We start from the raw sequence: 26088 nt of genomic DNA on the forward strand, positions 1-26088 counted from the left end.
ACCTAGCTTGTCTTAATTGGAAATGATTTTCCTTTAGTGTATGCAAGTAGTGTATATTTATATATCCCTGATTAAATTCGAAAAAGACCGAACGAGAAAATCTATTCTATAAAATTCATACATAATCGCGAGTGTGTATCCTCAGGATTTTGACGCGTATAAATTTGTTGTAAATTCTGAAAACTTAATCCAAGAGCTTCCTCCAGCGCGAATGTCATCCAAGTAATATATATTTTTTATTAAATCAATCAAGATTAAAGCATTGAAAATCCATGAAATTTATAAATAATTGCACATCTATCTCTCTCTTTGCAGAATTTTGACGCGCAGTCTAATCTTTTGTAATCTTTTCTGATAATTTATCTCTTTATGATATTTTAATATTAATTTAATTTTGACCAAATTATAAAGATTAACATTAATGTTTTCATATTAAAATAACTATTTTTTTGTTTTTAACAAATTGATTGCTTCAATCGCGTTCTGTCTACGTGCGATCGTTTCAGCGTTGCGCAATGATTCACGTAATCTATTTCAGCTAATGCCGCGTGCATCGAATAGTACTGTAGGCGGATGAGTCCGATGTGCAATGTTAATGCGGGACGGACTAGGCGTACTAATTAGGGGATATTTCATTGAGGCAAGCGTAAATAGTCGGTAAAATCGGTCGTCCCTGAAATTCTATCCCGTGGCTGTTTGCAGTCGTTAAACGTGCATATATATGCTCATTTACCTGGTTGCTCTTTTTACATTTTTAAAATTAATATGGACGCTAATATTTGAAATTTTGAATAACTAGCGATACAAAGAAAGTCACGTTGTCTTATAAATAAAATATTATCTGGCGTTATACGCCATTCAGCAGAATAATTAATCATTTACGTAATAAAAATTACGTTTCTGTTTATAACGAGCAAAAAGAAAAATAAGACCTAATTTAATATATTTATCCGTAATTTCAAAAAATTAATAAACATATTATTTCATCTATTTTTTAAGGTAAAAATAAAAATTCCTATCGCGCAAATGCGAGATATATTCCCAATATTCCTTGCTTGCTTTATAATATAATTTAAAGTCTAATTTATTTTAATAATATTTTAATATTTATATTAATGTTGTATTTTCGCGCAAACAATTTCAACGCGTAAAATTATTATTTATTGCGTTATGGACCGTATTTCATCAATGGGAGAACCTTTGGTAGAGAATATAATGATATTATGCGATGAGATATATGCGCAATGAGGTATATTGCGCAATTTAGGATAGGTTAAAGGGCTATGTTGAGGGCTATGATACTCGACCTATACCCTGCAGATCAATTATAACTAATCCAGATCTACACACACACACACACACAATGTTCCATAATATTCGACTATAATTCATTGTGTGTGTTCTAGAATTTATACATATATCTTTTCTTTTTAAAAAATTAGCCACATTGGATTAATTAGTTATATCAATAATCAAAAACATTAGAAAGACTCATATCAGGGAATTTTAAAGTCGTATAAAAATATTTCAAAGGCAGATTATTGACAAATTTACAATTAATTTTATCTTGTCAAATGTTTCTGTTATGTGTGTCATATATGCAATCAAAATTCGTCCTATATCTTTATCTTAGTTGATGCACGAATGTCATTGCGGAATAGTTGTGCTTTTTCAGTTTATTATCCGACAAAGAATACATGTGAGACTGATGACTCTTGATTTGCAACAAAGAGAATCGATACAGTACTTACCTCATGGAACCAGGCCAATTTATTAAACTTGGGATTTGCTCTGATGTTGCACTCGAAATAAACGTCCGAGCCCTCCTTAATGTTCTTCGGATTCAAGGTGGAACCCATCTTCAAATTGGCAATAGGCGCAACTGCAATCAGAATTAAAAATCGAATAAAATATGACAAAAGATAGTATACTACTATAAACTATTAAGATACTTTTACTAATTATAAAATATTTAACAAATTATTTTTATTTAAAAAAGTCTTATAAACATTGTTATTATTTATCTTCTAAATTTATTTCTAATTAGTTGTATAATTACATTATTAAGGCATTAAACAATTTATAATTTATTCAAAATTCAAGACAGAATTCTATTTATAATACTATACGAAACATCTTTTAATGTATACTTATATGTGTATGTCCTGATATATATTTTGACTTGTATTTTACGTTTTTAAATATATTATGCAATGTGTGACACATAAAATTTATAAATAGGATTTTGTCCTGAATTTTGTTGTAAATTATTATATATTTATAATAATTATAGATCATTTAAAAAGGCTTTTATATATTTTTTAACTGTGTAATAATCTTTTTTAATTTGAGAAAAAATTACAATGAAAAATGTTTCTCATAAAAAAAATGATATTTGAATGTCTCATAAAAAGAATTCGCTTATTTAAGAGAATCGTGTAATTTCAAATTTTTCAATTCAATTTTTAAATTGAATAACAGCAAGACAAATTATTTTAGGTGTAATGTTTAGCAATATAATTACGTCAGAGTTTTTAATGTATCCCGTGTAGTATTCGAATGAGATCGCGAGAAAAAAAGCTGAACGCAGCGAGAGTATCCGGGCGTAACATCGTCAATAATTTATAAACGTTGCTTTGACGCAAAGCGTTATTTATGAACCGATAGATACCGATGCACGGCGCAATAATATTGCGGATATTAACGGATTCTGAGTTTAATGAAATCTGCATTTTCGGCAGTGGAGTCAAAGCAAAAACGCTTTCCAAAACGTTAGCCATGGAATTTTATTACGTGTGATTTTCTCGCATAATGAAAATGGCGAACACTATTTCGAGTCTGATGTAATGTTGGTTATGTGTGGAGTTAATTCAGGAATGTGTGTGATGTTGATGTTCATGATGATGATGATGATGATAGTAAAGAGATGATCAGAACCTGGAAATTCATGTCGTCCATCAAACGCGTGTTTGTTTTAATACAAGTTTTTGAAGCCTACGTTTACATAAAGTTAAAATATGGAGTTCAGTAGATTGATTAATAGAACAATCGTGACAAAAATAAAAAGTAAAAATAAATACAGATTATATTAATTTTGCAGTGTATTTGTTTGATAATATTATTAAGTCATTTTTATAAAGAACATGTTAAATTTCCACAATTCTGCATTTATTTTAATTAATTACAATTACGTAAATATATCGTAATAAATTAACAATGTGAATTATTCGACGCGCTTTCATTTAATGTAAAATATTTTTGATGGCTTTTAAATTTATTGCAATTAGCTAATGTTATGCTATATAAATTTCGAAGCTATTCTCAAAGCTAATTTAATAACGTGACTCGCATGAATTGCTTGATATTTTCATTTGACAGTATGGAATACAAAATTTTGTGCTATAATGGCTCTTGTAATTGATTATATACATTTTTATATTTTGAATAAAACAATCAATAATTACATTCGGATAGTACAACATTATGTAACATCATAAATAAAATCTCGATGTTTAATGAGAAGGAATAAAGTGGAAGACTCTCGAAATGAGACTCTCTCGGTCTATAAGACTATTTAAATAATAAATCAAAGCGGATTAATTTGAAGCCTCTTTCTAATGGCACGAGCGAAATGCAAACGAACACAGCACTCGGCGAGTATTATTAATAATAACCTTGATCAAAGCATTTCTGTCAATGATATCGTTGTATCGTAAAGCTGAATAGAAAATAATCATAATGTATACACGGTGATCTTAAAAATATTACTGCATAAAAGTTTTTTCGCGAGGATATAAAATGCATGAATTTCTCTTCAATCAAATTACGAGCTGTCCGTCACTGAGGTGAAGCGTCCGGAAAGTTAATCCAGACACCTCGTATGAGATCGGAATATTTGTAATAATGCGATCGCGTACAATTTCCATTACAGGCGTCGCGCACACGATGCATTGCCGTTGCACGTAACTGCGCTGCGAAATAGTAATTGCATGTTAATTCAATCCATTCTCGCAACGCACAGGCAAACGACCAATGAGAATCGCGAGAGAGTTCTCGTCGATGAACAAAATGGCATTGATTTCAGAGCGACGACCGATTCGCGCGAAATCGATTGATAGAGAAAGAAAGAGAGAGAGAGAGAGAGAGAAAGAGAGAAAAATAGAAAAGGAGAGAGGAGGAGAGGAAGAGGAAGAGAGAGAGAAACTGTATGCGTACTCAGCTTTCTCTCGCAATATTTTTCTTCGATTTCCCGCGTGGTATCGATTCGACGAAACGAGGAAAAAATTATTATTCCTTCCGAGTGAGCGAGCGACTTTTAATTAACGTGACTTTAATAAAACGCGAGTTACATTGGCGGGAATATCGACGGTCTAGCGCGTATCCACGAAAACACTAAGTTTCCCGTTAGAGAAATCACCGAAAGGGAGAAAGAAAGAGAGAGGAAGGGAGCGAGAGAGAAAGAGAGAATACGCGAGCAGTTCTTTCATTTCCTTCACCGTCGTCTGAAATAATCGAAGAAAAACATGCCAGGTGATTTTATTGGTTTATATCATCTTCTTGATTGAACAGTAACAAGAAACTGGAAACTGAAGCAAAGTACTGGAAAATTGAACGGTAGAAAATGCGAAGAATCAAAAAATAGAATTAAATGAAAGTTGTGATTTGTCATATTCCTTCTCTCCTGGGTCACAAATAAGATAGAAAATTATTTATAATCGTAAGAAAACAAATCGACGCAACGTATGACGTAAATTATGTTGGAACAGCTGGAGCATGAAAGTGGAGTAAAAAAATTGTCGGAAGAACACGAAGGAAGAAACGAATGTCGCGCTATGATTGAAAGGCAACCGCGTCTACGGTTTTCCAAATAATTTCCAACGTTCATCCCAATCACGGCGGATTTCATCTTGACTCGTTTGCTTGCCAGAGTCTGAATGCGTCTCGCGTAGTTAGTTTCCACGCCGTCGCGGAAACGGAAGCAGCGAGGAATCCAAGTGAGTACGAGACGAGACGGAGCGGAAAACGCGACTTATGACAAAACTGTCCGATAAATTCGCCGAATATAATGCGCCCGGCAAAATTACGCGACGAAAAAACTTCAATTCCGCTTTACATTAAGCGTTATGAATTTTTCACGTTTAAAAAATCAAAAAAATTTGTTAAAAAAGTCTTTCATTTGAAACAAGTGCAAAGATGTCAATCCGTCAATAAAAGAATATTTATGCACATATTTATCTATCTTGCGAGATAAAAAACTAATTTCTGAAAAATTTAATTCTTATGGAATTTCGTGATGCGTCCTTCGTTGTTACATTTTCCAGATGCGAGAGTGACATTATATAATATATCATCGAAACACAATTGCGTGACGAGAAAGTTGTGATAAGTTGGGAAACTCAGAGACGAGTTATTACGAATTCGCGCGGTAATCCGTCTACATTTACCGTTTCACCCCGCAAATTCACGGACTTCTATCTTCGCGATTGCGACACGGAATCCCCAATCGCGTTCGCACGCGTGAGATTATAATGCAGCCGTGCGCGATATTGTGATATTCATATCGCAAGCTGCTGATTACGTCGGCAAACACGATCGCGTACGTCGGTAGTTCGAGAGAACGTAGCTCTCTCGCGCCTGTACGGCATAATCTCGAAATAAATCTTACATCAGCGTGATACAGCGTCGCTTCGTAGATCGCATGAATGTACGCGTGTAACACGCGCGTTCGATATAAACGCGCGTGCATGCGGCGACACACAATATGCAACCTGACGATGCAGCCTGAAATTCGCCGAATACATGCAACCGCATCCGCAGCCCTCCCTCGTGGGATGCTTCCTCGCATCTGCACGTTTAAGCCACGTTTAATCCTCTTCCGATATGATGCGTTACTTATGGAAAAAAATTTGCGCGAATCCTTTTTACTGATTCGTAGGTGCTTCGACAAATTTTTCATCGCGCGAATATAATTGCTGTGAAATTTCGATTGCCCTCCGTTATATATTACATCATGTAATGGCGTTATAAAGTCTTTTATCGTAAAGACGTACTGCTCCATTTGCTTATAATATTATTTATATATAAAAAATTATATATATATACAATTAAAATAATTAATAGAAAAATTAATTATTAAAAATTAATTAATATAAGGAAAAATTGATACCGCTAGTTGGAAATAAAATCATATTTTATATTTGTAAATAAAATATTAACTTTAAGATTTTTAATAAATATGTAGGTATTTTTTAAAGAGAATTATTTAATTATATATATTCGACAAATATGTACATATATATTTGATGGTGTAATGCAAAGGTTGCTCATCATTCCAGCTCTTTCATTAGTCACGCTCTGTTTTTATCGATTCCTCTTCTCTCTTCCTCTCTCGGAGGTAAGCCTATTAATATTATTTTACGAAATTGATTTTTAAACGGCACTCGCGGTACGTGCGTTGTATTTTTCGTGCAATGTCCGGCCGGGGTGAAATTGGCCGGATGATCGGTTGGCGATTTCCGATCGTGTTCACGATCACGCCTCGATCGAGCCTGGCAAAAACGACGAGCAATTATCGTGCCGGCTCGGGTATTTTCATTTCTGCGGGAGCGCTCAAATCGCGACACTTTTTTTTTTATTCATCCAACACGCGTCGCATACCCGGGTTCGCGTAAGCCACGAGGCGATCTCTGTATTGACTCATCCCCTGTTCCGTATTATTCTAGTACACCTCTGGGATAGTCCCGATAATAGGGCGTCGTTGAAAATATGAAAAACGGTATTGCACTCAGTATAGGAAATTTTCAAATCAATTGGTTCTCTCCTCTCGATTCATCAATAATATGTAGGATATTTCTGAACAACATCGACAAATTTTATCTATGAGATGACTCATCAACTTGATCTTGTTTTCGATTAGTTTTAAAATTATAAGAATGATTGATGAAAGTAAATAGAACAAAAATCTTCGATTCCTTCCTCATAATAAAAAAAACTATCGTAGGGTATCTTGAAATGGACAAATTTTTCCAATAAACAAGTTTTTAATTAAAATCCGATCATTTTCTGTATTATAATTCTATTCATTTACGAGTTATATCGATAGCATCGAGATATACAATTTAAAATAAAAATTTATTCTAATAAGTTTCAGTATTCAAAGACCCGCAGTCATCCGTACTAGAGAGTTTCCAATATTCAGCTCAATAATGAAACTCTTTTCTCTTCGACGATGGGTAGATAACGGCGGTCCATCGTCGACAACATCTCGAGCGATTCTGGGATAAAGCTTGGCACTCAGCTCGCGACCATTGTTCGTCCCGGGCACCCCGTGGAGATCACGTGGTGGGCCAGTCGCCTCTCCGAGTGAATTCGATTCATCAAAGTTCTTGCCAAACGAAAAGTCTCGATAAGGAGGACGCAAATAAAAAAAGTAGGGACAGCAGAGGAAGACAAAGTGGGATAGGGAAGAAGACCGAGTGAGACAGTTTATGAGAGAGAAGGAAAAATTTATTATTCCGAGAGAAAATCTGAATTTGTGCTGAAAAGGGACGATAAGATTAAAATTCTCCCAAAGCAAACCCTTCGAAGATAGAATCTACAAAATCAGCGAAAAGCATAGATTGAATAAAATGTCAATCTACTCCGTTTTAGCAATTTTAATTTAAAAGGAAAAAAAAAATTATAAAGAATTCTCGCACCCAAAGATGTGTTTATCAAAAATATATTGTAAAAACGATTACAGCTTGTTAAAAGTATCTGGCATAGGTGTGGCTAAGTGATATTAGAAGTGACAAAGAATTTTAAATTTAAAGTGAGGAAGGAATGACACCGAGAAGGGAACTCACTTGAAAAACTTTACGAGAAACGAGGATGAAGAAGAATATAAAAGGGGCAGCGGAAAAGGCGGAGAAGAGACGCGAGACGCGCTGGAGAAAAGAAGATGAATGTCGACGAAGCAAGAAATGCTGACGAAAAACTACGTGGGCAAGTAGAGAGGCGAAAAAGATGCAGTGGGAAGAAAAAGAAAGAAAGGAAAAAAGATGCAGTGTCGGTGAACGTAACGAGAGCTTGGTGAACGAAGGTGAAGTATAAGGGAAACTAAGTGAAAAGCAGAGGAAATATGGAGAAACAATAGCAGCAACTCGAGCCGCGAACTAGATGGAGGTGTTGCAATACAGGACGAATTAAAAATTCAGAAGAAAAATATATTTGCATTAACTTTGTATAAATATCACCAAAAATTGAATGACATATTTTAATGAAAGCTGCTCTTCTTAAATAAAATTAAAGATTTGCTACATGAAATCTGCTACATAAAAATTTCATTGTAAAATCAAATGTAATTACTGACAACTTTTAATTATTTCTAAGTAAAAATTACAATTTTTATATGAAAACATATTTGATATGTAAATGAGTATATTCCACAAAATGAGAAAATCGCGAAATGACTGTCGAGGATTTTTTATAGACTCATACATTCGTGTTTCAAATTGCGAAATAAGGAAAGAAAAAAGATGAAAGAGTATAGAAGGGAATGAACAAGATGGAATTACATCGAGATGAGCAAAGATGGGAAATGAGAGAGAGAAAAAGGTTGAGAAGAGATCTTCGAGATTCTCTGAGATATATCTGTAGGAAAGACCAGCTTCGTGATATGAATTCTGCAACGTGTGTGATAGATCGGTGCGATATCAGCTGGCGAGTTCTCTCTTGCCGCTTGTTTCATCGCGCGATAGATCCACTTGATATCAACGCCCTGACCCGCGTGAAATTTTCGAAAAAGATCGAACCATTCTATTTAAAAGAATAGATATCGATCCTGGCTGGATATAAAAATCAGGAACGAGTCGTTGAAAACGCGACGGTTCTCGATGCGATAACAATCGATTATTAAAAAACGATTACGCATTTATATGCGTTGGGAGAAAAACATTATCTGCTTGGAAAACAAAGTTTTTTGTTTGAAGCATTTGATCATTTGGCCATCAACCGGGCGCAATTTTATCCAAAAAATAAAAATGTAGATGAAAATATAGATGTATTTTGTAGAAAGATAAATGTATTAAAAAAAGTCGATTGTTTTTATTTCCTATTTATTTCATAAAAATTTAATTAAACACTTTTTACTTTGAAAAGATATTTAAAATCAAATCAAATTCAATTCAATGATTATGATTTGGTTGATTTCAAATGGTAAACTTCAAATCTTATATCAAGAAATTTATTAAAGTAATAGAAAATTAAGAATTAAGAAAAAGTGAACATAATTTTTGACGACGCAGCGAATCAATGATATCGTCTCAAAAAAGTTACTAATTTCTAATTAAAACTTTGACGTCCTATCCGGAAAGTGGAGATTATTGACGAGCAAAATAAAATTGACATACGGCGATCGGAATTTGTATTATCGCCGCGTAAAGAAATGTCGACTGCGTTAATTTTTAATTAAAATTATTCCGATCACTATCTGAAAATGAAGGCAATGCTTGACAAAGAAATATGTTCTTATGGTACTAAAAAATGGATGCAAAATTATATATATATATATATATATATATATATATATATATATATCGCATAATCGCGTCAGGTCTATATAATTATTATTATATTATTATTATTAGTATTATACATATATTATATGTATTATATATTAATTATAAATATCATATAATTAATTTTTACATATTTTAAATTAAATATTACATATTTCTGGATTTCTTTTGTTATCACATTTATCATTATAAATATTTCTCAGCATCTCGTATTGTTAACTTTTCTTTATAAAACTCCTTATTCTCTTCTCTGATAATTTTAAGAACATATATAATATTTACATATTCACTGTAATATTTTCAAGAATTCAGAAAAATAAATATTTTCCTTGTATAATATCTTCTATATACAATTCTTTCTTTCTATTCTGATATCTTTCTCTCTAAGTTTTATATCTTAAAAAAATTTTTATATTTAATATCAAAGAAATATTAAGGATAATGAAACTTTAATTTTTTATCTAAAAGAGAAACGAGAATATTAATTAAGGTAACGAGATAGAACCGACACATCGGTCACCGTGAAATTGACAGAGTCGTGATTTAGCATCCGACCGATCGAGGTTAACGATGAGGCTTAACGATTCAAGGAACACGAAATTTCCTCGGCGGCGTTCCCCAGGTATCGAATTGCGCTCGATTCGATCGAACTCCTCCTTGCAGTTCGGGACCATTTAGTTTCGCGAGTAATGGCATTCGATAATGGTTTTCCAGCCATACGAAGACAATGCTTGGATTTATCGTTTTTGCGCGGCGCTGACGCTCGTGCAATTACGTTCGCGGTTTCCTGATGAATCTATAACTTACTTGTGCGCGCACATCGCCTTTTTACGGAAAATACCGATGCGATAAATCTTGAATTTTTTCTAAAAGATAATCGAAAACATCGAAATAGTATATCATGAATCAATGCAAAATAATTTTATTTAAATCGTCATATATTATTTTTGAGCTTCTTGAATATTTTCTTGATGTATTCACGCATTCGGATATCTCAAGAAGTAATGTATAATAATTCTGTTAACACAATAGAGACTGTAATATACAATGATTAGATATTATATTTTAGTTCCTTAAAATATTGCGTTAAAAGATCGTTAGAAAAATTTCAAGCAAATTCTAGATGGCTGACAAAAAATATTGCATTAAAATGCTTGTGTTTGAACAGTTATTAAAGATGAAAAGCTATTAAAGAAATACTTGAAAATTAATTACGGGTAAATTCTTCAATCGTAAAAGATTTAATTGCATCTGAATTCGAAAGAAATTATGAGAGAACGAAAGAGAAAGAGAGAGAAAGAGAGAGAGAGAGAGAGAGAGAGAGAGAAGGGAGAGAGAGAGAGAGAACAATTTTGCATTTTATAAAGTTTGTAACATAATTTTTTAACATAATTTTTCATTTAAAAAATTTGTCGAATCAAATATAAATTTTAATGAATAATAGAGTAGAAACGCAATGCTATATAAGATCAAAAGAGCAATATAAACAATACAAAATAGATTGCAAATGCATAAAAAAAATATAAATTCTAAAGAATTCAAAATATTATAAAAAATATACCGGAATCATTCTTATTTTCCTCATTTATCGCCAAGGTTTAACGATGCAAATCGTATGAAACATACGAGTACGAGTGATACGGGTATGAGTGATAAGTGATAAGTAGGATGTTCGCTGATCAGGCTTTCGCTAACTAGCGACTGGTTGGTGCATCAGTTGCTATATACATACGTCAAGTGGAACAACACTACGGATTACGTGGGCATACACGTACGTGTGGCGTAGATGGTAGTAGTCAATTAGGAAGCGACAGTAGTACATGTCAATATCGTGCCGACAGCGGTAAAGCTCAAACACGTAGTAGACGCGCGCGCGCGCGCGCAAGGATTACCGCACACCAGGTTAATTTCGGGAATGATAACGAAGGCTCGCGGGCTATGATAGTCAATTAAAGTGCAGCGGACTATTACAACGTGGGGAGTTTGCGCTGCTATGCCGGCTGGTTGCAGTCGGACGTGGAAGCGATGCAATAGTTAACTCCTCTGTATAGTTACTGAGATACAGATAAACACTTAAATGCTCGTCGAGGCGATAATTGATAATTGCCTATTTGTCGTCCCGTGGATGATGTACAGCGATTTCCACAAAAACGTCCCCGAGTCTGTCATAAATAAATTAGATACAGTAATCAACAAATAATCGACTACCAATTGGTCGAAAAAATCTACAAATTTTACATTCATCCAACAATTACGTAAAATAAATATGACTAATGTTTTTTTTTATCATATAAATATAAAAGAGTAAAGGCTATTTTTGCATAAAGCTTATGTCAAAAAATTATATTTTTTTATATATTTCTTAAGATTTGTTGTCTGCGTTAATTTTTATCGCCGCAATTTTAATTAAGGTAACTATAGTTCGCGAGGATTATAATTTCTAAACCATGCGAAATCGTGCGAGCATAAATCATTCACCGACACGAGAACATAAATCTTTCCGCGTCAACAACGTGAATCCTTTCCATTCCGATAATCGAACGTTATTCGATTCGGCTCGTTGGGCCGTGGCGATCTTATTAAAATTACTTTCCTCTCAGTTTAAGATCATTTTATCGCGCGCGGAATATATATAGAGATTAATAACTTTTAAACGCATCGATTCATAATATTCAAAATTCCTGCAAACATACGAATGATTAATGAAGCAACGAATATACTAAAAGTTATTACAAAATCTTAGACTATTAATATTAATTTTAATTATTTGATACACACAATTTCTTCTGCGTTGACAACCACAAATTCAATCACACAAGGAAAAATATTATCGGGCAAGCATATTGTTAATAAAAATAAATATTTTTTTAAATAGAATGAGATTTTTCATTTATATAAATATGTTTTTTAATATTTTATTATTTTCCGCGAATATAGAGAAGAGAATACGAGAGATGATCCGCGGTATACGCCACTCTCTTCTCGCGTGTTACGCGACCATAAACCTCAACTGATTTAAATCCCGCTTACATTGACGTAAAGCCTTCCTCTGAAGTGGATTATCTGCTCCCGAACGTGTGTCGTGCCCTCCGTAAGCAGGGGTCGCCGTCCGTAAATCAGCTGATTCGTCTGGTACTCGCAAATTGGACGTTTGACCACAATATCGATACCCTGGAACCGCGGACGCGGTACCTAAACCGCAAAATTGGCGAAGCCGCGTCATCCTGCATACATACATCGTCCTAGATAACGATTCGACACACATCACTTATGACCACCGCGTTAATTAATCACGAGCGATCAACACTGACAATCGCTTTTAGCAATGATTCTAATTTTTTTTTATTTCCAAATTATTTTTCAGCAAAATCACGATATATTCAGGGAAATCATGTGTGTCTTTCCCATCTCTGTTTAATCTTTATCTTAGAATCTGAGAATTTTCTTTCGAGAATATAGATCTGAAATATTCTCAATGTTTTAAAGAAATTACTCAAAATTATGAGAGACACTAAACACTTAGAATATATAAATAAATTTTGAGAAATCTTAGATATTTTTTAGTTTGTTAATAAAGTGATATTTCGCAATCTTAAGATCCAAAAATTTCGAATTTATGTCATTATTCTTTCAATAGATCTGTAATATTTACAATATACGGCGATTTGTTTTATGAAATTTTTATACAATTTTTTATTTCGTAGCTAGTCAGTTTTCTCTTTTTTGGTATTATTTTTATAAACAAACATCTCAAATTTATCGTTTCCTCTTCCAACATTTATTTTTTTGATAAAGCATCATGTACGATAAATGATGCTCTTTCAATGACCTCAAGATTCCGAATTTATTCATGTCACTATTCTCTTAGTAAATTTATAATGATCCGTTTTATGAAACTTTTATGTAGATTTTGTAGCATTTCAATTTTCTCTCTTCTAGCTATTATTTTATTATAAACAAACGTCTCTCAAATTCATCGTTTTCTCTTTTAATATTTATTTTTGATAAAACATCATATAGGATGATCTTTTGATGACTTTTCTGTATTATTACTTTTGGGAAACGATTATTATAAAATAATGGATGGGAGTCTTTCTCTGCTCTATGAATAATCGAAAAGATCGCGTGTCCGGATGTTATTTAATGAATCTAAATGTGGCTTTATTTCGTTCGTGTTTGTATCGTCTCTGGACTGCGTTAATCGAATATTGAATGCGGATTCGATAAAAAGCACGATCGTCAACGGCATATTTATCGGTTTGAATTTTAGGATTGAACGCACGAAATAAAATGATTAACGCTTCATTCCAGATTTTTCACAAAACACACGCAACGCTCGTAATTCTCCCCATTTTAAGTGTTTGTTGGCTGTTCCATATGTATGAAGGATTTTTAGACTTTTTTGGAATTTTTCACATACAATTAAATCGAAAATATTCATATACTTGTTTCTCCTTTTATAATAATAAGTAAGCAAGATTAAGAAAACTTGAAATTGATTATTAAAAGATTTAAAATGACTGCAAATTTTTTAAAATAAAAACTAAATTAATTGAATTAATTAAATAATTTTTGCATGCTTTTTCTTTCATTTATTTCCATCAAACATATTTTTAATTATTATACTTATGTATTAAATTTCAGAGATATATAAAAATTGAAAAAATTTTTAATACATCTATAATATTAATTCAATTTTTTTATATTAATATTAAATATTAATATACTTTTAAGTATTAATTAAATTTTTCAGAATTTTAGAATCTTAAAATGATAGTCATAAAATATTTAATATATTAAAGAACAGTTATAAAAAATTGTGTTTTATCAAATTCTTATGAAGCAAAGATTGTTTCAAAGTCGACTTTGTGAAAATAAAAATAAGATTAAAATAATAAGATTAAAAATAAGATTAAAATAAGATTAATAATCCTTTTATAAATGGATATTTAAAAATATTTCGCGTTATTATTGATGAAAATTTATGTTATTATCTCGACAGATAGCGTGAGAAAACGTGCACGTAAATAGCGAACAAGAGGCCAGGATGCTTCGACAAGCAAGGAAGCTAGCGAGGTTGAAAGGTGTTGCAATGTCCTTATTACTGGCACGATAGCCCGTCTAAAAGCCTTTCGTAAAGCTACTTTGCCAGAACATACCACCTGTCGAGATGCACCACCGCATCGTTCAAAAAAGCGTGGTGGTGGTCGTCTCTGCCGATCCATTTCTTACGACATTCATTAACACTCATGATTCATTAAGTCTCTCAATGTCGTTGACCTGCTCTCCTTAAAACACTATCAAATAGATCGAACTACTATATTGCATCTCTCATTAATTTACCTGATGTAAGTTAAAGAAAAAATTCTTCTATAAGTTTTTCCACTATAAATTATAATTAATGTTACTTATACATTTTTTTTCATTAAATTAGTACAATTTTGAACATTGAAATAAAAATCGACTTCCCTGGGGCATTCTTTTATACAGCTTTCTTAACTACTGTATTTTGTTGAACCTGAAGCGTTAACAGCCTTGAAATAAGTTTTGCCCGAGCTGCGAACAAAGAAACGCTACATCAATTGCAATCGTAAAAACGGCCGTAAAGACACGGAGTAGATGAAAAAGCGGTATATATACGCGCAACATCCTGCTCATAAACAAAACCATGACCAGGCAAGCTGTAACAAGAAAAACGTCATTCATTTCATTGCGGCAAGCGTAACATCGCGACGAGAGATCTGACCGGTTTACGACGATGGAGTGAAAAATTTATCGTCAATACTAAGTAAATAGGTGCATCGGTGTAAAGGATTAATCTTGGTGTCGCCGATTTTCTATTTTATTCGCGTGCGAGGGATACGTGATGCAATCATAAAGCGAAATTTTATACACGAAAGAAGGAACAGATTCATCTACACAGCTGCCAATGATGCGATAATTTGAGAAATCGTAAACTTTTATGTGAATCGCAGAGAATCAAAAAAAGAATTAAAAATTTTAATTATACTACTAAGTATACTATAAATAAAAAAATGTTTTCCTACGAAAAATATTTTGCGCGTAAGTGTATCACGACATAAATATGAAAGAGGTATTCCACTAGGCTTTGAATCAAATTAATATTCTGAACTTTTATTACATTCAGTGGATCCGATCGATTAAGTCTGGGACGTAATTATCGAGAATCGTAATAGGTAACGTGTTTTACGGTGCTATCTTGATCCTCCAAGAACGTATAGTTAGCTTATTCAAAGATATTTGTAGTTCGAGAATGGCGTCTCGGAATTTATGGCGCGATTCTATTTGTTAAGCATTAAAGTTTAAAACTTCATTTGTACGTTAGATTACACGAGCTTTCGTTCTTCCTTTTTTTCCGATTTTTTCCCTTGTGTTTTATGTTGCGCCTAAGCTACGAGAAACGTTTTTCTGAAAGGATTGGAGAACGCGTTTATTGAGAAAAGAACGCGCGCTAATTAAAGTTTATATTAAGCCGGTTATACGATATATTTATCTAAAAATACTAAAATTATAGTAGAGTTTTATACACGTGATAAAGTTAAAAAGAGAGAAAATGTACATAAATAATGGAAAAAAATGTGCTATATATTTTTTTATTGTATCAATTAAAAAAAAAATTGGATTATATTTATATCAATAAGGTTATACATAAATTAATATAGAAATATATATGTTTTTCTCTTACTAAAATTCTCATAAATTTTCGATACAAAAATGCAGTATTTCTCTCTTCGAGAGAGAAATAACTTTGTTCGTAAATTGTTAAATCGATAAATGTTCATGTATAAATTCTATTCGAGGATATTACGTTAAAGCTAAGAGCAAAATCCTTACAACTGACTAATGTATAGCGAACATATAGGAAGAGTTTGGACACTAACACGAGAGAAGACATTTGACTCTCTGGGGCACTAAATTTATGAATCCTGCAGAATGTAACGTGAAAGTCCTCGCGTCACTTCTTTTTAACTTCCATCTTCTGATGAGTTTTAAACTTTATCCTCTGCTCTGTTTCCGCGACACCTGCCTTACGCACGACTTCTCTTTTTTACGGTTTCCTTTTTTCATCAAACACACACAGTGACCGCGCGTATCTATTTTTAGGAACTGTAACTCCCACTGCATTTCGAAGAATTAAGGCGTTTATCTTCACAAAGATTTATACTTTCTGAAGAATCCTTTGTTCACTTGTAGACTTTGAAAAATGAAACCTTCCTAAAGATTCAACCTTTTCGAGTAAATAAGCAAAGCTCATCTGAATATATATCGATCTCGAGATTGCCATTGTACAAGAGCGATTTTTGACTCCGCGCTTTCTCATAAATAATTGACGCAGAACAGAAACTTTCCGAGGAACGATAGACGGGAGGAAGAGACAGGAATCGAAACTTGGACTACGAATAAAGCATTCGTAAATATTCATGGGACTTTTCCCGCGGGAATTCGTGGCGGTTTTCCGCTGGCTGACGTAGTCTCACCGCGATAATTAAGGCAATTAACATGCGAGTTGCCAAGAAAGTCGAAGGGATCGCCGGCAATTACAATTACGGGACAAAGTACCATCGTTTTTTTAAGATCCACCGGCGATATTAGCCAGTGGCGAATAGTAAATAGTAGGATAATGAAAGCGCGAAATAAAACATTCGTAGAAACAGCTGGTTAACGAGGATATTTATTATCAAATTATGAATTATTATTCCACGAAAGCAATTTTATTGATTAGTTGTTTCTACCAATAAAGTGTGTACTATTTCATGAAAGAAAAGTTTTCGATTAGAATTAGAAGATTTAATTATAGTAAAAATGTGTGTGTGTGTGTGAATTCTAAAATATAATATAATTCAAAAAATTAATAATTGTCATAAGATAATAATATATTAAAAAGATAATAATATATTTAAAAAACAAAAATCTCTGTTATAATAATTATATAGTTGGTTTCATTAAAGTTTATAGATTACAAGTTAAATTATAGGCTGACTGAGAGAATGTTTCGTATAACATCGAACAAAAATTCTGATAAATGTTTAATTTTGAAATAAGCGATGTTACAAAATTCTACGATATAAAAAAAATAAGTTTTCTCCTTTAAAAGGATATTGCAGAAAATAATGTTATAAAGCTTTTAGTTAGAAAATCACGCTCGCAATTTTTCTGAGTCACGTGTGTACCTATTAAAATGTTCCGAACGTAAAGATATAGCGGTTGCGAGCGAACGTACGAAGCATACAAAAACGCGACAGGAAGTAATCATATAAAATTGGAATAGCTGATCGTAAAACGCGAAATGCTCTCATTCCCATCCGCGGGATGAAAGCAATTTTCCTCTTTTCTTCTTGCTCTCTCGATTCGCCACTCTCAAAGGATCGCTAAAATTCACCGAGACTGTTGTCTCGCTCCTTCATCCTTTCATTCGCGTTGTAATATCTTTTTAATGATTGCCGATATTCTAGATGTGGCTGCCAGAACAATTATCTTGACTCGAGAAAACCAAAAGATTTCTGCAATAAATTTATAGAAGGAAAATACCATGGAAAAAATTTTCTTTTTCAGATTTTCTTCTTGTTATCAATTGATTTATTTTAAGATGATTTAGAAAACTATGATTTATATAGAAAACTTACATTAAATGTACACGGTAAAAAACATTTTATATTTTTGTTGAAATTTTCTCGTGCAGAAATTTTTGTGTTAAATTTTTAACATATTCTTATGTTAATGTAACATATTGTCGTTGCGTTATTTTGATTTTTCTGCGTTGAAATATTCATCGTTTCTAAGAGTTTCTAAAACAACACAATTAATATGTAAATGCATGAATTTTTGATGATATATTTTATATGTTAAAATAAATAGATAAGTTGTGTTACTTTTCTCTCTATAATAATTTTTTGTTAAATTGACATATTTCTTATGTTATTTATAAAAAAACGAATTTATAAAAAGATAAACAATTTCTTTAAACAACTACTTTTAAAAAATGGAAGAATAACATTTTATTTTAATTAAATTTAACATTATAAATATGTTAATTTAACATGAACTTTATTTCCAGATAACGTTCAAGAGTGTTACATTTTTGTGTTAATTTTTTACATATTACTTGTGTTATTTATTTACATATTTGCCTTCTGTTAAATTAAAATTAGAATGGATAAGTTGGGATACGTGAAATATGTTAAATTTAACACAAAATTTTTTGCTGTGTGAATTTGATTTAAAAGAAATGTATTATATATAACATTTAATTATTAATTGTTATATTAATTTGGCATAAGAATTTAAAAGATAAAATAATTTTAAATCACAATTGCAATGATATATAAAAAAATCGACAAAGTCACTAAAAAATTTGCAGAGAAAAGAAACGTGATTTGCATCCATTAATACTGTTTTTCTAATACTTCTATTCTATTTATACAATATTTTTATTAATACTGCTTTGTGTGAAAAAAATACTAAAATGTGATATGATAATAATAAAAATAATGGTAAAAATAAATATAAATACGCAGGAGTAAATTAAATCGCTTCTTTTTTTGAGAAATGTATCATATCTTTGTCACTTGGTTTATAAACCGGCATAAAAATGGTAAAAACAATTGTCACTGTGCGCCTTTGTGTGCAGCAAAGCGCATAATACTGTCATAAACGTATGTACACAGTATGAGCATATGAAAATGCAAAATCGGAAAACCCCTGACGCGAGCGAGAACAAAAACGGATACGGCAAATTCCCGGCAACCGCAACAAAATCCTGGCAATTTTGACACAAATGAAGTATGTATGTACAGTGTACAAATGTAGCGTTTCATTATCCCACCGTTATCGACATTCCACGGATTTTATCCCAAACTGTCTGTGTGTAATCACTTGTGAAATCGTCTGGCGAAATATTTGGCGGGTTGCACATTTTTCGCCGTAATTGTATCATAGAAATAAAGCCGCGAACGGCGCATTCTACGTTCAAACTGCACATTCTATGTTTGATCAATGAACATGTTACATTTTTAAAATATACTTCAGAATATATCATGAAAGTGGAAACAAACTATGCGTGATATTTCGTCGATTTAAAGTGCAAGTACTCAAAGAATAGAGCAAAATTTCAAAGATGCTAGAATTTTTATATTATATTATTTAATCTCTTCAAAAGAGTCTAAAAGTATAGATATCTTGTGGCATTAATAACGATCAGACTAAAGAGATTATAAAAGCTTAAAATTTAAGAATTTAAAAGTAACACAAGTAAATTGGAGATGGACAAAAATTTAGAATTTCTAAATATAAATGTAAATATAAATATTTTGAAAATTTATATTTTTATTCCAACGTGAGTATTAAAAATTCTCGAGTTTTTATATCATTTAAAAAAAAATCTGGCTTTTTAGACATAGCATATGTTTCCAATATATTCCATATCCATCTACCATTTGCACATCGCCCAGCATTCAGCATGACATTCTGCAACGTGCATCGGACAAGTCCTGAACCGCCGAACAAGTTTGTTTTTTTTTTTTCATTTCTTTTTTCATTGAAGCGCAAGCGCTGCCAGAAGCGTTTTAAAATCCTGTTCGTCGGATGGGATCCCCGAGGTGTCGGATCGGAGATACCGCATTTTTCGATGACAACGCTTTTGGCCGCCGAATGGAGTTTTCGTCTGTACGATTCGGTTGCGTTCGCGAAGCGAGCCATCAATTAAATTGCATTTTGTAAAACGCGCCGTGCATATCGATCATCGGCTTTCGTTCATCCCAAAGAAAGAAGGATTTGATGAGAAAGGTCCTGTGGCTTTTACGTGTGTCTCCCACCTCCCCCTTTCACGTTAGCGTCGCTAAATTCTATTTTAAATCCTCCCGTCACACGTAAAATGTCGAAATTTGATTACAATTCTTATCACGAATGCATAACGATTTTCTTAAATATGGCTTTTTAAATCTCTATATTTAAATTTTTTTGGATAAATTTGATGTTTAAATCCTTGAATTTTCTCCTTAAACAAAAATTTTTCAAATTCTCAAAGTCTATTAAATTATAATAAGAGATCTATGCACTTTTGCATCTCGTAAATATCTCTTATCAGGTTTTACATTGTTTATGATAGGAATCGGTGGATTTTCGCCCGCGTTGAAAAACGCGATTTTTCCTGACGCCATTTTTCGTGAATTGTACACGTTCGGACGATCGATGTCGCAAATCGGTTACAGCGAAATCGAAGGGGTCGCCGTTAAGGGCGCGGTCGAGGCTGCATTCACCTTCGGGGAGGAGGGAGGGGGACGGCGGTCGTGCGACGTCGAAGGAATTTGTCGTCGTTGACGGTTACCACACAGCACAGGTCGTCGCAATATATCTCGCACGACGTGCGTCGACCCGACTCCCTTATCTTCCGGTCTCCACCTCTGCCCCCCGACCCTGTCCCCTGCTGCTCTTTGCCCATCCGTTTCCCCGCTCATCACTGGCGATTACACACGGTTGTGTGTCCGTTCGCGATGCGACAACATCTGATTACAGATTGACCACTGTATGTGTGGAAACTCGAGATCTAAAAGAGACTGGTTGTTACGACAACGAATTGCTCTTATTAGAGTGCAATTTGCATTATTTTACGCAATCTCATGTCCGAGTGTCTGTAATAAGAATTCGTTTCTTACACCTTATCTGTAATTAACGTTAGACAGAAGCAATTATCAATTAAGAATGATCAAATGTAATATTAATTATTTTACATTAAATTATATAAGTATCTTTAATGTATTAAAATGTTATACGAATAAAAGTGTTATTTTAAATAACAAATATTTTTAAGAAATACGTTATTTAATACATATATAATTAATGATAATTTAAAGATAAACATTTACTCTCTCGAATATTTATTTAATATTTCCTAAGTCATTTTTTGGGACAATTAAATTAAAATGCGAGTATGAAGTATGTACACTTATGGGGAATCTAATATTAAACAAAACTTCGCGTGTTTGTCCGGTGAAAATGTCACATTTCTTTCTTTTCTGATATCCCCTGAATTTTGCTAATTTTTGTTTACATTTATTGTAAATATGCAAAAAAATTTTATTGAATATTAAATGAACGTCTATCATTATTTTCTTTTCCAACTACTTTACTACGTGATTTCTCGCGTTTAAAACTTTTAAGTTTTGATGCTTTTTCGAGCACACACACACACAAAGGTTCTAAAGTTACGAAATTGCGGAATTTTAATGATTGTGCGAAATTTTGAAGTAATTTAGAAAACAAAAGAAAATTCAAGAAATGCGATATATTCAGAATAAGAGAGCCTGTAAAAAGGAGCCAAATTTGCGAAATTTAAAAATTTTACAAAGTAAGGGTACGCGAAATAAAGTGAAGGAAAAGATAAGATATCAAAGGGTGGATCTTATAAAAGGAGATATCTTATAAAAGCACAGGACGGCTTCACACAGAAAGGAAGCGGTATCATCTTCCTTTACTTTCTCACAAGCACATGAATAAGTTTGCAAGGTAGTTACATATCGAGACAAAGTATTAATAGTTTCAATAGTATCGAATTCAACATTGAAAGACAATTTCGATATATATATATGTTATACGTTTAAGGAAAAAATATACAAATTGAAATATATTTAGCGCCTTAAACGAGCAACTCGGAAACGTTGGTAATTTTTCTTTCTAAGTGACTTCGTGATGTTTAATTTACCACTAAAGGTTTATATCCGGAACATGTTTCTTTATCTCGTGAGATTCTCGACCGAGTTTCACGAAGCAGTGCAATTCTGCCGAGTGTTTCTTTGCATGTTTCGCGTAACGATGGATAGCCGAAGAAATGGACGAATGAACCGATCGGTCAGCCGTCGAGATGGCTTTTTATCAGCCCGTACGGACCCGAAGGTGCGGTCGAGATGTATCGACAGCGGTTCGAGAGATTCGCGAGGATAAAAGAGGAAGCTCGTTCTCGAAGAGATACGACTGCACTTTTAATCCTGAGCGTCTAATCCTGTAAAGGCATATATCGAGTTGCGCGTTTTCGTAATTTATTGGCAACCAACGGGAGCTAGTCTGTGCTTTCTTATAAATAACTGTAACGCATTGCTTAAGAGAGAGAAAGTTGCATGAAAATCTGCATAAAAAGAAAAAAATTCGACTTTTCTTTTTACCGAGAGAAAGAGAAATGTAGCCAGAATTAATTGTTTAAAAAAATAAGTCAATTTTTATCTCATTTATAAAATAAAAATAATATAATATAACTGACAAGAGAAACTCTCTCGCAAACTGGAAAATTCTGATTTTGAAACTTTACATACATGTAGGAGAGATAAACATATGGATTTAAAAATTTTCAGGTACGGTGTAAAAAGTTCTGAAAGATAAAATCACTATACGTAGAGTGACTTTTTGTTTTTCTCGAAAATTATTCGAGATATCAAAAAATATTTTTTATACAAAAATTGCATGATTTCATAGTTTAAAAAATACTTCTTTAACCACATTAATAAAATTTAAAAAAACGTTAAAAAAATTTTTTTTCAAAAATCTTGGAAAAAGTATTTTATTTATTAGATTAAATAGAAGTATTTTTAATTAGGTTCAACAGAGATATTTTTATTATGAAACTCTTTTGTATAAGGCATTTTTTGATATCTCGAATAATTACGAAATATTATATCGAGAAAAGCAAAAAGCTGGTTTAGGGGTTTCACTCTTTAAAATCCTTTTTGGGAAGCACCTGAAAATTTCTAAATTCATCTATTCATCCTCCTACATGTGTATAAAGTTTTATCAAAAATAGAATTTTTCAGTTCATGAGGTTTTCTTGTGCGATACATATTTTAGATTTTTTAAAAATGCATATAATTTTTTATATTGGTTATGAAACCATAATCGATAATATATATACAGGATGTCCCTGAGCATGAGCTCACGCACTTGTGAGGAGGTAGAGCGCAGTAAATTAAATAAAGAAATCCTATTCCATGTAACGATTTTTGTAATAATAATAGAAATATTAATTATTGAAATTTCATCACAGTTACTTTCAAGGTCAATTTTAAGATTGACAGAGGCACTTTCAGAAAAAACGTTTGATACAAAAGTTTCTTATTTTTTCACGTACAATTCGAATGTGTAATAAAAAATACCATGTTCCCCTAAAAAAATTCAACTTCTGATTCGGATGGCGTATTTCCGGTCGGAATCAAAAGTTGAAAATATCACCATTTGATAGAGCGTACCCGATTTACTTAAAAATTGTTCGCGATTTTTGACAAAAGCCATTTATTTTCATTTTAAAAGGGGGTAGTCTGGGACACCCTGTATATATATATAATCATGGTTTCATGACGGAAATTTTATTATAATTTACATCGAGTATGGATGGATTAATTGTTCATCGATTTCACAAATATCGAAAATTGATGTACAACGTAACGAACATGGCGCGTGATTAAAACCGTAATTTAATATAGAAGAGTCCCTTTGTCGAGGGATACAAAGCGCTGGATAATATATATGTGATACTATTACGTAATCGAATAACGAATATATTTCAAATGTAACACCGATTTAATGCAAACGACTCGTTATGGAAATGTGATGATGTATGAAATTATAACTGACTGTTCGACCGTTATCAAATGGTTATTACAAAAATACTTGCTAAAAAATCTTCGTCTCGTTTCACGCTCTTCGAACTCCTTTTTGTATTCGATGAGTGAACTATGTGCGTATGCACGTGTGTGAACAAAAGATATGTATTGTACGTGTGATATCAGTGAAGTCGCGTGCAATTTAATCGCATCGCGTTTAAACAAATTAAATTCAATTTATTCGTGTCAATCTAAATAGATATGGATAACGTTTCATTCGCCGACAGATTAAATATCGATAACCCCGATGATCTGTCGCGCATCGCGTGCGCACGAAGCGTTCGCATTGAAAGTAAATCAAGAAGATGATTTACCGTGTTAATATGACGTGTCTCATGCTACAAATAAATTCTACATCACATATTTATAGCAAAATAAATCCGTAAATACGATAATCCTAGAAACGAAAGAAATCCGAAAAGCTCTCTAGAAGGTTAAAACTCCCAAGATAAGAACTCGTAGATCTTCTAGGATTTTCTTCACACCCAGTGGTGCAAGGACTAAAGTACCTAAAATCTCGAATATCAAGAATTGTAGTCGATTCATGAATTCGATGAATTTAATGTTCAAGGTGTAAAGTTTTTGATTTTTATTATTAGTAATATAAAAGGATTAAATTTGTCATCTAAATTTTTCTAATGCATACAATTTCAAGAATTAAATATATTTATGCGAAGATTTAACTTTCGGGGGACGCAATAAGAACAAGGATTCAACATCTTAACTGCGCGAGGACCTAAAAATTCGAACACTTAAGAGAGTCGCGCAATTTTAAAAATCAAATATTCAAGTCACCGGAAATCTAACAAGCTCTCTCGTATGCGAAGAAGATCTACAATGTCCGAAAAATGCCAGATTTCCGACATTCTCGACAGTCCGACGTATTTTTTTCCGCACGGTGGTCATTCCTACTACTGCGCGCATATCGATTTCCCGCCTCGCGTTGCGCCCAGCGCGCTGTTGCAACGAACGAAAAGCAGTGGAACGAGAGATAAAAATTAAAACAAAAATCGAGTGAAAAAAAAAAATAACAACAACACGCGCGTAGAGAAGTACGCCGACTACGTCGACGTGATAGAAGTGATTGATGAGTGGCGTCCAGCGATCGGCTCGAATTCCGCGGCCAATATTTTCGAGGGAAACATTGGCACCGTGTTATTCCGCGACGCCCGATATCGTTGGCGCGCGCCGGATTTCCCCGAGTTTGCATTTATGATCTCCCTCCAATTAGCGATCTTCGGCAGGGAACGAAAGGGACAATCGCGGCAACGGACAGCGTAGGGCAGCGGTGGATTTTGCCGGTTCGTTACGCTTCAATGCATAAATGAGCGAACGTTCATTAAAGCGGAAACCGTTTTTTCGGCCGTCGCTAATTGTCGACACAAGCGTGCGCGTGTCTCTACCGATCGACATCGTCCATTTTCCACCCGCCCCCCCGACTTTTCCCAGCGGCGCGGGGGTGTTTTTCCAGCAGGAATACAGCACTCTCCAGCCACCCTTTATCGTACGGTTTCTACATCAACAGTTGTTCTTTTTTTTTAGGATTTTGTAAAAAGCTCTTTCATGTATACATGTTAACATTAATAATGTGTAAAATAATAATGTGTAAAGTATGATGCACATTCTCGTCTTTTCCGCTTTATTACAAAATTACTACATATTTTATATATTATTTACGTAATGCTTTTCTCATGGTTATGAATTTTTAAAATATAATTTTCTGAGCATTCCTTATAAAATATGTAATTCAGTTAATAATATATTTAAATGTGTTATTTATGCATCTATTAATTTATTATTTTTCCTCGATTTTTCTCATTTAGTTTTCGGTGTCGTTCGATTAAGAATTATAACAAGGGTTAAAATTT

The 26088-nt window shown here is 33.0% G+C and overlaps 1 protein-coding gene across 3 annotated transcripts in view; it reads right to left on the reverse strand.

Annotated features, from left to right (window-relative positions):
• The window catches only part of LOC145967553 (synaptogenesis protein syg-1), a 255027-nt gene that overhangs the window by 25394 nt on the left and 203545 nt on the right, over nt 1-26088 (reverse strand). For all 3 annotated transcript variants that reach the window (XM_083092553.1, XM_083092551.1, XM_083092552.1), the window contains exon 9: nt 1752-1882. In XM_083092553.1, coding sequence (XP_082948679.1) covers nt 1752-1882 — 131 coding nt within the window. The remainder of the gene's footprint in view (nt 1-1751; nt 1883-26088) is intronic.

The sequence above is a fragment of the Camponotus vicinus genome, unplaced genomic scaffold (genome assembly GCF_025532165.1).
Source record: "Camponotus vicinus isolate PSW18456_S1 unplaced genomic scaffold, iyCamVici1.0 SCAF_2, whole genome shotgun sequence".
Lineage (NCBI taxonomy): Eukaryota > Metazoa > Arthropoda > Insecta > Hymenoptera > Formicidae > Camponotus > Camponotus vicinus.